At 25.3% G+C, this 14,025-nt stretch overlaps 1 protein-coding gene across 1 annotated transcript; it reads left to right on the forward strand.

Moving 5' to 3' along the window:
• The first annotated feature begins 1,417 nt into the window (after window positions 1-1,417).
• On the forward strand, window positions 1,418-4,309 carry LOC113559624 (transcription factor mef2A-like). The gene is made up of 7 exons (XM_026965373.1): window positions 1,418-1,471; window positions 1,534-1,737; window positions 1,806-1,997; window positions 2,945-3,101; window positions 3,168-3,299; window positions 3,783-3,929; window positions 3,988-4,309. The coding sequence occupies exons 1-7, from the start codon at window positions 1,418-1,420 to the stop codon at window positions 4,302-4,304; spliced, it is 1,203 nt and encodes a 400-aa protein (XP_026821174.1). The 3' UTR covers window positions 4,305-4,309.
• The last annotated feature ends 9,716 nt before the right edge of the window (window positions 4,310-14,025 follow it).

Below are 14,025 nucleotides of genomic sequence, written 5' to 3' on the forward strand. Positions count from 1 at the left end.
ATGAAATTTGTTCAAACGTTCTTCGAGGAGAGATGTTTCTAGTATTATTTATGGTCTCAATTTTTTACATGTTATATTATATATTTGAGTATAATTCTACAAGTTAGGTTATTGTAAATATTGAAGTATTGTAAGTATTGAAAATATTTCATATATATAGTAATATTTTAAGAGACTGTACTATAATGTACTTTGTTTATAATATGAAATTATATGGATCAAGTAAATTAATACATAATTCTTTAAATTAATTTAATGCATTCTATAGTATTAGTCATATACTGATAAATGTATGGTACGCATAAACATGACAATATAAACGGTTATTGTAGACAAATACATTAAAAATACAATTAATAAGAATATTTCAGTTTCATTACACACAAATTTTACGAGTCGCATAGATAAAACAGTGTTAATTCAGAATTCATCGCGACTCAGTTAACATCTCAAACGGTAGTCTATATGTGTTAGGAATAAGTTCTCGTGATTAGACAGACAGGAAGTAGCAAGCCTTGAATAACATAGTACTCAAATTATAACTATCAGAAGAATTTTATGAAATAAAAAATAATTTTTCATGAGCCAGTTTTCTATTTACACCGGATAATGACTGATAGCTAGACATTCAACTATCATTATCAGTATGTATTTATTTTTTTTACATAAAAAAAAAAAACACCGGAAAAAGGTATTACATCGGATGTTAACTGACTGTTATACACTCAAAATCAATATCTCTAAGACTTTCAGAAATTTTTCCACCTTCATAATAATACCGCCAAACCGTCTATACTCCAAATCAGTGGTACCAATGCCAAGGACGTATTATTACCTCTCGACAACATCCGCCACATCATCCTTCTAGAAAACTTGCAACTTACGAGCTTATATCCATCGAAAAATCTCTCGCAGACGCAATCGGTCTCCGACCTAGGATATTCACTCACACTCAAAGCGAGTAATACCAGCTCCTAGTCTTATAATATAATTGCTAAGGAATTTTCCCGTTGTCCGCCGCAGCACTGGGTATATGGTAAGACTGCCCAATCGAAATATTCTACTTTGTTTACGCTTTGTTGCAACCGGTTATCAACACGTTATTGTTGTTAATGTCGTAAATACGTGAATTTCGAAAAATTTTCTATTTTTGATTGAATTTTAATTTTGTTCCGGCCTTTTTCATTTCCGTTCTATTCATATCGTTCAAGAGCCGTGCGTGAGCCTGTTTGTACACAAAATTTGTTTACGTAAATATACCTACGTACCGTGTATGTATTCTATACATTTTGCATAAACGAATCTCGCAGTTTGTCCTTTATCTTTTTTAGTGTTTTAAGCCTATTGCTTAATCACTTCATTGTGCGTACCCTGAAGTCAAATTTAAATAATCAATTGTCATTAGTAATCGTGCATCATGGGACGCAAGAAAATTAATATATCCAAAATCACAAACGAGCAAAACCGCTATGTATGTAGTATTATTATTATAATTTATTCAATTTCTTAATGTATATTATCAAATTTTTTTAGGTTACATTTAAAAAACGCAAATTTGGTCTCTTAAAAAAAGCTTATGAGTTAAGTGTATTATGTGATTGTGAAGTAGCGGTCATTATTTTCAATAAGTCCAATAAGTTGTACCAGTACGCTAGTACAGACATTGACCAAATATTGCTTAAATATACTGATTATACTGATCCATACGAATCATTGACAAACACCAATATTATTGCTGTAAAATCAAAAATTTTTGAATTTTTAAAGTATAATTTATTTGTATTGATTACATTTTATAATTTTAGCAACTAGATGACAGAGACAGTTATAAAAAATCAAAATGTGTTAATTCGTATATTAATAATGAGCCTAATACTATAGCTCAAACCAACAATTATAAAGTAATGTGCACTCCTAGAATTAAATTTAAACACAATGATAATATTTCTGATGAAGATCTCAAATTTCTTATGGGAAATACGAAGAAAATGATGAATGTAAGCATTCATAATTTGTAATATCTACTTATCTAATAATATATTATTATTAGGGAACGGATTTTATTGTAAATATATATTTTTATTGGAATGAGATATTTTAAATCTGATAAAAAATGTGTACAATTTAGATCATTCTAATTGAAATAAACTCAAACTTATTTTACATATTTAGGTATAATAACATATTATTACATATTTGGTAAATAAGAATACATTTTGTACATATTTTAGTGGTTTTTGATTTTTTCATTGATTTTTGACAACGTTTAACACCATCCGCTTCATCTAGACAATGTTTTAACAAGATAAATAATTTTTGATGACCAAAAAATGTATATTCTATGTTATCTAAATGGCATTTACATACTTATTTCCGGCATATCGCTATATGACTAGTTAAATTATCACACTAGTATGTAGGTACTGCATACACTATTGTCGATATTGGTATTGCTGGATGATAAAAATATAAAATAAGAAAGTGGTACTCATCAATCGTTTTTTGGTAATATTTGTTCTCACATGTACATCAAATTTCTAATTTTTTAAATGCCCAAAGTTGTGAAAACAAAATTGAAAATGAATTATTAATTAAAAGAGTTTCCTACATAATTTGTATTACTTTAATTTAATATTCATATTAATAAAATATTTTTTTTTTTGTACTTTTCAGTATTTACATATTTTGGAATTTTTATTCCATATTTTAAGAAAAATTGCTTTATATATAATATGTCCATACATTGAATTTTTTGTTATTATAAAATCCATTCCCTAATTATTATTTACATATTTTCAACTATTTTTATTTTTAAAGATAAAATTAATTAGTTATATTATAACTAATACATTTGTATAAAGATTTGTAAAGTAAATATTAAATTTAACTTTTCTAAAATTGTTATGAACATTTTATTATACCTAAATGTTATTTTATTTGTTAGGAAAAGCATAACAAGAATGACAATAATGATGAAGATAGTAATAACCTTGAATATAAATTTATTCCTGAAAACAAACTTCCAGAAGATATAAGAAAACTGCAAGATAATAACTTTGTTGAATTTACTAAACCAGTAACTTATAATGACTCAGATATGAGTATGAATCTTAATATCTATATTAATTTCAAATTAATCAACACAAGTATTGATAATTCATTTTTAGGTGATAACGAGTTAAAAATTGACAGTAATGCTGAGAATAATTTTGAAGATATAGATGACAGTTTACACATGAATATAGAAAGTTATATTCCAACCACTTCGCAGCAACAAACTTCAAAAAATAACCCAATAAGTATTATTGAATTTAATGTTCCATAAAATATTATAAAAACTAAGTATTGAGCATAACTATAATTTTTGAATAAATGTTATCAATAAAAATAAAAAGAGATAGTAATATTAGGTTCTTAATAAGTTGTTATAACTAGATTTAAAAAATAAAGTCGAAAGAAATTTTACAAATATTTTTGATGAGCATCATTCTATTCAAAAATGGAAACTCATAAAATTCAATAAAAAAAAAAAAAAAAACAATATTTTAAAACTGATATTTCTTGCTGTATTTAGATGTGAATTTATTGGGCCTTATACAATAACTTACCTATCTTAAAATTATATTTTTTATTTTTTATCAGAAGATGTGTATAAAATATATACAATTTGTATGTTTTACACAAAATTCCTCTTATGTTTAATTATTGTATGTTATAAAATACTATAACAACTTTATTTTGTATTATGTGCTCTTTTAACTATTGAATAATTAAAATTTTAGCTGATGATGAAATCAAAATTGAAATAATTGATGATGACATTATAGTTGAAGATGACAACAATCTACGTGGAGAAATAAAAAACAATACAAATCCACAATTAATGTCAAATGTTGCAAAACCACCATTAAAACCAAATACTCACTCAAGTATTGTATAATAAATACATTTTATTAAAAATTAAAATTAATTTAATTTATTAATTAGGTTTGGACGTTATTCAAAATGAATCTCTTAAAATTCAACCAGGGAACAATGTTAAATACCGTCCTTATAATATTTTACGGACCTCTAAGAAAAGTCATATAGGTCTACCAAAAGAAATGGTAAAAATATTACCAAAACCATGTTGGAAAATTCACAGTTTTATATCGCCAAAGAAAGAATCCCCAAAACAGAAACAAAAAGCTTATGAAAGATTTAATCAACAATTACAGGACAACAATGATGTGTTAATGACTGCTGATAATAAAATCGAAAATGCACAAGTGTCACAAAGTAGTACTACAAATGACTTCTTATAATTACATGTAAATTTTAAATTTAAGTATTCCAAATAGTATTTCTTTTATTTTATACATTTTTTTTAAGACTGTACCTTGTTAAAAATGTTTGGTATTTATTTATATTTAATTATAAATACCTAATAATATAATACAATTTTAAAATGTAGTCGTTTAAATTCTTAACTCAAGTTTTCTACTTAAACAAATGTAATCATTTTAATACTTCCATATAACTGAACATAAAAAATGTTTTGGTTAAATATTATAATGCTAAATGTTTGTTAGGTCTAAATATTATTTTATTGAATTTGAATAGTTTTAAGAACATATTATTTGTATCACTTTTGAGAAAAACAATTGATTAGTTGTATGTATTGATATATTTAGAACTGGATTTTAGCTATAATTCCATAATTTTTACTGTTATATGTATGTTAAGTTTTAGTTTTATTAATTATTATTTTTCAAAAATATTTTTACATTAGACAACGCTATTTAGATCTTTAATTTAATAAATATTACAATACATGTTTATTTCTTTTACCTTAAATTATATTAAATTCTATATCATGATATTATTATATTAATTTACAGCAAATTTACTGTACAGTTAAAATTAAAAAATATTTAGAAGAAGAAAAAATTAGTTTATTTAAATACGTAATCAAATTATTAAAGAACTAGTGGGATAATAGTGTTTCTGTTCCAACATATCATTATTTAGTGAATTTAAACAAAATAACATGATACATAGGGTCGATTACATGTCCATAGTCATAATATGATAAGAATTATAGTTATCATTAGCCAATATTAAATTGATAAAGTTATAGAACCAACACAGAATATTTTGTGGAACCAAGGAAGAAATATTATTGTTATATAAAAATATATTTGTTTAAATGTATTTTTATATTATTGTGAAATGTATTCACCTAGCATAAAAACCTTTTTAAACAATTCTACAATCTATTGAATCTATAACAATATTTGGATCGATAAAAGATAAAGATAACTTTTTACAAGCAACAAACTAGATCTTAGTTTGTGGTTTGAGTTAGTAGTTTATAAAGTTTTTACATTATTTCAAATAGGTACGAATATACGATTACCACATAAGTACCCATGGATTTAAAAACATTTAATATTATAAATAATATAGTATGGATCTCATAATGTGTGTGTTATGCTGTTTTGTATTTACATCTAGGTACTTTTGGTAGGTATGATTACTATGATAGGAACATTGATTTGGATTATTGCATTCCATTAACATGAAAACTAATATCGAGCAATGGACGCGAGTTTATTGTGAAGCCAGAGCTTATGAGTAGAAACAAAGTTATTCTGATTAAATAAACACAGTTGTTTGCCAATGCAATCAATAGAATTCATTTAAAACTATTACTGTTGTAAGTAGTTTTATTGTCATCCTGGCGTTTAATGCCTTTATAGATAACTTACGTGTATTCAATTGTTTATTCATAAAGTTTGCCATTATTTCACATACAGGGCTCATAATTTAAATTTTACAGTTCGACAAGCTAAGTTCTCTATTAAACCATTAAATCATCTTGTGTATCGGGCTACAATTTATATGCATTAGGCATTAGTATGTATTGTTTAGCAATCATTTTTGGTTAGGTTTTTTCATAAGTCACCTATTATTGATACGTAATATTTCATATTTAAATTAAAAATCCAAAAAATTAACCATATTTTATAGTATATTTAAACAAAAATAATGTAAAAGGCTAAATTCCACATTAAATTATGGTCTAAATTTCAATTTAATAAGATTAGTGAATTTTTTTGATGAAAACATTTTAATATATTGAAAATGTTATAGATTTATTTAAAAGTAAGAGCAACAAAAATGATTAATTTTGCATAATATTATAAAGTTACTTTATTAAATTAATTTTATAATTATAAGATGCTTCTCTTTCACTTAATAATTGAAGGAATTATTGATTAATTGATTGTATACAAAATCTAATCCTACTGATGAAGTATGAAAAAAAAAATATGCAATTTTGAATCAATTCTGTTTTTGTTGTATTTTTAAAATTGTATTGTCAAGCTTGTAAATCTTAGTTTGCATTTAAACTTTTAAATAAATATAAGACTTTAAAGTACCAAGCATTATATGCGGTTAGAAAAAACTTTATCAACTGTCAATTACCATCAACAGATTATTGCAACAGTTGTATTCCTTGATGCTTATATTATTATTGGTTGTTGGAAATTGTATTTCTTAGTATGCTGATATTAAGAGGGGGGACAAAAAGGAAATTTTACTGACATTTAGAAAATAGTGCCTTGGTACAATGTGTAAATATTTAATTTATTTAATTCTAGTAAATATGACTGAAACTTAATGCTGCAACCTGTAGATGAATATATCTAGTCATACAACACAAAATGCCATCAATAGATGAATTCTATACCTACACTATTCACATCATCACACATACTTATGATTCATCATTTTTGCTAATTGTAACAATTAAATTGCAGATTATAAAAAGTATTTTTAAAATAAATAAAAAAATGTATAGTGTAGTTTATGATCATGAAAGTGATACTAAGGTTAGTAATATACTATCACATTGGAAATATATTATTTATATGTATATATATATATGATTATGTATACTATATCATATTATTATATTGTCAAATATTAATTTAATTTATTTTATTTAAAACTTTGAATTCAATCAGTCACATTTTTATAAGTTCCTAGTCACTTTGGGTCATTTTATATTACTTTTTAGTGTGGTTAATGATTATTTAGTTTAATTAAGCACATTTAATAGCATTTTGCTATTAGAAGACTGCATAAACATCACTGTTGTTGTCAAGACTAATTTCATGAATATGCTTTATATTATATTAAGCTTATATGTATAATATTATATCTATACACTATAGCAACATTAAACATAAACAATAATTGCAATTTTCTAATGTGTACCATTCAATTTTAAATGTCAAGTTTTTATAGAAGCACTCAAAGTCAACATTCAAATGTTTGCAATTACAGATATCCATATTACCTAATGAAGGTCTTACCACCTCAAATGAGCTCAAACTTCAATCCAAACAATATGTTATTATTGCCCAAAATATGTAACAAGTATAGTGTGAGAAGAAGAAACAGCAACTCTGTTACAAACATTATCGATTATGATGATGTTTTGTCTGTGAAATCCACAATGGAACTTAACAATACTACCAAAATAAAACCAACTGGTAACAAAATCAAAATTTCAAACAAAGTCACTAATGATTATACTAGCTTTGCTAGTAGTAGTCGCGAAAGCTTTGGAAGTTTTCAACAATCAACCCATCGTAATTTCAGATACCCATCTTACCTGATGAAGGTCTCCCCGCCACAAATGTGCTCAAACTTTGACTCAAATAACATGTTATTATTGCCGAAAATATGCAATAAGTATTATGTGAGAAGAAATAGTAATTCTGTTACAAACATCATCAATTGTGATGATGTTTTGTCTGTAACATCTACAGGGGAACTAAACAACACTAACTCAATGAAACCAACAGAAAACAAAATCAAAATAACAAACAAAGCTATCACTGATGATGATACTAGCTTAGACAGAGAGAGTCGCAATGGATTTGTAAGTTTTCAACAACCAACAGCTTATAATTTTAGATATCAATCTTCTTTGGTGAAAGTTTCACTGCCTCAAGTGCGCTCGAATATTGAAAATATGTTAAAACAACAAAATAACAAAATGCATGATGTAAAAAAAAGCAGCTCTATTATGATAGATAATAATGAGCCTTGTCTTGATGAGGTGTGTATAAAATCCTCTTTAGAGGACATAAAATCGACAAATCTAAATGATAATACAATTAAAACAAATAAACTTATTGATGTCAATCAGGATAATAATTGCTTAACTTTAAATACCAGTGATTTAAAAACAGAAGGTGTCATGAAAACAAAAAATGGGTTAAATTGCATTTTTAATGATTGTGATGAACAAGAAGAATTTGCTAAAGAAGATTTTAATGAGGTTAAATTGATTAAAATATGTAAAAAATGTCATAAGGGCTGGAATGTTGACAATTTTGACTGGAATAAAGTCTCAACAATTAATAAGATTAAGTTGTTAGAAATAATCAAACAAAATTCAAAAACTGAAAAGCCTATTCCGTCTTTAGAAAATTATACAATTATTAATAACTCAAATCAAAATTTATCCATCAATAAAACAAAATGTATAGACAAGTCACAAAACAATATCTCAATTTAAATATTATGAAAGTTCTCTAACATTTTGATTCAACAAACTTCAAAATATTTATGTTTACATGCCATGTTGTATTGCTATTATTAAATATAAATTGCAATATGATAACAAATAATATCATTTATAATGTTTAATCAATGTTAATATAATGAATATAAATGTAAAATATAAACATATCAATAGGTAGGTAGGTATTATAAATTATTTTTAATGTATCAGTGATGATATTAAAGAATCATTTATACAGGGAAATTGATGTAGGAAGACTATTTATTCTTATAATATACTTAAATACTTTAATTTATCTAATTGTTTTAAATAAATTTCATTTTACAATAATGAAACATTAACTAGACAATAAAACTAGAAACTTTTTTTAAATTCTGCATCGTAAAGTAAAATAATATATTAATTTAAAAATATTTTGAACATTTTTTTTAAAATCTAAATTTATACGCTTTTGTATGTAAAAAAACCTAGGCATTGTTAATTATAAATTATTGTAATAGATATTGTTCGAAATTTACTTTTTGTTCACAGTTATGATACCAGTATAATTTAATTTTTATTTATTTATTTAATAATATTAACATGCATTAACAAAATTTACAGTAAATTAATAACAATGATAAGGTATAAAATACAGCATAAAAAATAAAATATAGTTATAGTTATTCTTTTATATAGGTAATAATTTTAAAAAAAAGTGAGGTCATTAAATAAAATGATGTTATTTGGAGTTGGTAGAGACAATTCTATTAAAAAATATAGGTATGTATTAATGAATTAACCTTCTTACTAACTCTTTTTTATTAAGAAATAATTGATTTTAATATACCTCTATAAGTTTACATAAATATCCTAATCTAGTACTCTATGATTATTATTTATAGGTGTTGCACTATTATAACCTTTAAAAACTGTATTTTAGAATTATATTGAATTTGTATTCACATTTTGTTTAAAACAAAATATTATGTAACTGCTATGATGGTTTGAGTTATAAATTCTTCAGATCTATGTATATAGATTTTTAGTAATAATACAAATAATAAAATGTCACAGTACTTACGTAAATACATAAAAAAAATAACAGTCTTAGTGTTGATTGTAGATATTTTGTATTAGGTATTGTACTAAAACCAAAATAGGATGATGCGTAATGTACTAATGTATATGTATTTATTCTTTTTAATCATTTATGATTTATCATTTGTGCATATAACGTATTATGTATACCTATATATTATATATATACCATGCACACACTCTAGTTTACTACCTTCTCATGTATGTATGACAATTTAGTTATATGATAAATTTACTTATAAGTAAGATAATCTTACTTATATAACACACTTAAAAGAATATTTTTATTGTTGGAAGTAGAACATATTATAATGAACTTATATTAAACCACTCGTTACACATAAATACGTGACCATCGCCAGAGACATAATATGTTGGAAGAGTGTCGTAGTAAGGATCCGGTAAATAGTCAATAGGTACAGTTCACTTGCATCATCTTAGTCAAATGTTTGGATTACTTTAAAAAATGTATCAAAATGGTCACAATAATATGCCGCTGCGTCCAACCATGTACCACATCAAGTAATAATTGGTTGAGGCAGTAAAGAAATTTCAGGAGCAATAGTTTGTAAAGCATTTATTTTTAATGGAGACTTTAAAAATACTATTTTACCAATAGAAATTAAACTATCGACTTTTAAAAAATGTTAACACACTTTCTCTGAAATACGATGCAACCCATGTGCAATGCCGGTGATATGAATTATTTTAGTAAATAACAATTGTAAAACTTTTGCTACCTTTATCATATACGGTACAACATCCGTGATTAATAATAAAACTTTTCCCCGGTATATTTTATCAGGCCAAAGAAGTAAAAGAGAATCTTCAAACTTACATTTTTTTTGATGATTGGTTTTATCCAAAATTTCAGATGTTAGAAGAAATATTTGTCCTGGTTTATTTATCTCTAATGTCCCAATAATGACATTGGCAATATATCGATCCTCCATGTCAGTCGTTTCATCAATGCTTATCCAAATTATATTATTGTTTATAGTCACGGATTTTCTGAATTGTTTTACAATAAATTTCAAAAACGTAATTTTTTTTTAATGTGAATTCATCTAAAATATCATGTTTTAGGTATTTGCTTAAAAATTCACAAAAAGCTTTATTGTTATTTTTTTTTAATGGGATATTTGCACGTAGAAACGCAGAACAAATATCCTCATAAAAAAGTATTTTTTTATAATATTTGAAACACGTTGTTGTTTGTTAATTGTTGATAACGATTAATTAATTGGAATTTTTGATATGTCTATTTTTATTAATATGCTGAAGCACTAAAAAACGTCGATCACCATTTACCAAAATATTACACAATGTACAATATAAAACAATTCTATCTGTAGTAAAAAATTTAAATTCGGAAACAAAATTAGGTAGTCGCGACGATTTGGAATTTTTCGGCTTTTGAAATAAATAGGTAGGTATAAAACTTTAAATAATATTACGTAAACTCACTCTGGCAGAAAACGATACTAACGAAACGTGGAACACAACTGAAGTTAGTAAAATTGTTCGGTACCGACTCCGCTGGCGACGATGTTTTATATATATTTTTGTCGCGGGACAATTCCGATAAGACGATAAGGCACAGTAATCGAAATGTCTAAAATCTAAACATATCTCACACTTTTGCAGATAGCCAAAATCGGCTATTCCCGTTTGACGCGAATATCACATAGGCCTACGCCGTGGGACATTTTGATCTATTTATATTAATCGTGCTGAGTCATTTAATATAATACGATAAACCTCAAATATGCACTAAAAGCATGATGAATAAAGAAATATGACCATTGACCAAACAAGTAAAAATTAAACAAACATGCAAAATTAAATTGATAAATTTGAATTCTTTGAGTGATGAAATAAATTTCTATCTTACTTTTCTTATTAATTTAGATGCAATTAAAAAATATGATAAATGCATAAACATCCGCTCCCTAGTTATCACCAAACTTTTAATAAAAAGATTTGTCTTGTTAAATTTAAACTTTCAAATAAATTGAGTGATTTATTATACCTACCAACTTTAATACATCTAACAAAATTATAAACATGAAAATATAACATTAGGTATTTATATTTTTTGCCATAGTATATATACTCAGAGAGTCTAGAAATAATGGTAATAAAATCATTCCTTTTAAAAACTTTTGTAACTATCCAACTTATTATTTTTTAATTTATATTATTTATAATTTAAAATGTATCTAACATATTAAACGTCTAATATATCTCGGGTTACCTATCGGGTTCTGGCTATAGGTCTTCCATACAAATGTACAATCGAATATCGATTATGCAAAGGGCGTAACACGTTTCCACTCAGTGTACCTTTTTATTTGCTGTCCTACTCATTTCCACGAAAATAATTTCTATATCATTAAAAGCTGTAATACCGAAAGCCTATTTACAAAACCGGACGCACCACACTTCCGCATGAATAAAAATATTTTGTGAATCTGTAGCTCCGCATGCACCGTATTTCCGCACGGTTGAAAAAATGAACGCACTGTAGCTCCGCATTCTAAAAATATTTTTAACACCAAAAGTCCGCATGCCATAAAATTAATAAAGATAGCGCTATATCAGCGTAAAAGTATAAAACCGTGTTAAAATTAAACTATTATACCTACCTATTATATCTGCAAAGCGATATCTAATCATTATTGTATACCGATTCGTTTTCCATGTCTTTGTGATTCAACTAATTGACAGTGATCACTGATCAGTTGTCTAATTATCATCATCTCTAAAGTTAGTCTAAGATTATTAAAAATATTTAATTATTTAAGTTTAATAAATAAATGGACAACATACAACTCATACACGTACTGGTGTTTTTAGGTTCTAATCGTAATTTTGTCCAATAAAATAAATAACAATATATTATAGTCATATGCCGATAATAAGACCTTCAATTACTATTAGATAAAGATAATTGTAAAATTTTACATCAATAATTTAAACTATTTTAGGAAAAATTTTTGAATGTTATACAAACATAATATTAACTAACAAAATTATAATCTTATAAAGTTAAAAAAAAAAATGTTAAAAATGCATTAGTATGTTAAAAAATGTTCAGATTTGCTCTTTTTTTTAAAAATGACGACATAATATGCAAAATTATGAAAATTTATTAAAATTATTCACTTCATGAGAATAATTTACATATTACCTAGAGCATTCTACGAGCATTACAAAAATAAAAACATGCAAATGTAAGAAGTCTCGAACCAGCTGAACCCTCACGATTACACAGTACATACTACACATAATCTAAGTTCGAATTTATTAGAATTTCTAACACATTTTAAATTATCTAAACATATCTATCTTGGTACTAGGTATCTTTAACACTTATGATATAAAATAGGTAGTACTTATTGAAAATGAATTTTGTTCAATTCTCCAAATTTTCCGATTGTTAATAATTAGAGCAATTAAAGTCGTTTTTATGCAATACAAAAATAAACTAATTTTAACATCGCCTCCTATAATAGCTTTATTAAACTGCCTGACCTAAGGTTTAAGTGAATAGAGTGGAAAGGAAATTTGTTTTAATATTGATATTTTTTCATTTTCAAATGGACAGTGCATCATACATATTTTTAAATGTAATTGTTAACCGATTTAGATTTTCATTACATTTGTCCAGAATATTACACATAATAATTATGATATCTATAGGTTACTCGTTCTACCACTACTACTTATATAATATTAAATATTTGTATACGTGGTGTAACCGGTTGGTATTGATATAGTGACATAGTAGGTAGGTATAAAGTGTTGTAGGTTTGTAAATATGAATAATAAAAGTAAATTGAATTTCTATAAACTTATTAAATAGGTACATATTTTCTTCAAACAAAATATTTTATTAATCATTACTATTTTTATTTACGCGTACCTACAAAAGTTTTAAAAATGTAAATAAATATTTATTACTTATGTTTATAAATGAAACCAGACTAAACTATATGCATAAATAGGACTAAATGTTTAATGTATAGGTGTAAAGACAGTCATTTTAAAAAACGAGCCTGCAAATACAAACTAAGTACACTCATCTAGTCTCTAGGACTCGGGTACCTACTTTAATAGTTTAATGTATTGTTACATACCTCTCTGTAAATCATATATATATATAATTTAAATAATTTAATATACTTCATACTTTTATAGCACACATTTCATACAATTAATGAGGCAATTAACAACACAAGCATACTGAGGTCAGGATTAAAAGTGTAGTAAACATACTATGTATTTTTATTTTTAATTAAACTATTAAAGTATTTTCACACGTCTCTTCTTGGAAAACTGAAAAGTCAAAACTCTTT

Source organism: Rhopalosiphum maidis, chromosome 3, assembly GCF_003676215.2.
Source record: "Rhopalosiphum maidis isolate BTI-1 chromosome 3, ASM367621v3, whole genome shotgun sequence".
In the NCBI taxonomy this organism is placed as follows: Eukaryota; Metazoa; Arthropoda; class Insecta; order Hemiptera; family Aphididae; genus Rhopalosiphum; species Rhopalosiphum maidis.

What these genes read in the sequence shown, in the direction of transcription:
- LOC113559624 (XM_026965373.1), top strand. Translation starts at nt 1,418, where the DNA reads ATGGGACGCAAGAAAATTAATATATCCAAAATCACAAACGAGCAAAAC. An exon ending in CAAACACCAATATTATTGCT is followed by an intron (nt 1,738 to 1,805) that starts GTAAAATCAAAA and finishes TTATAATTTTAG; the next exon opens with CAACTAGATGACAGAGACAG. An exon ending in TTATAATGACTCAGATATGA is followed by an intron (nt 3,102 to 3,167) that starts GTATGAATCTTA and finishes ATTCATTTTTAG; the next exon opens with GTGATAACGAGTTAAAAATT.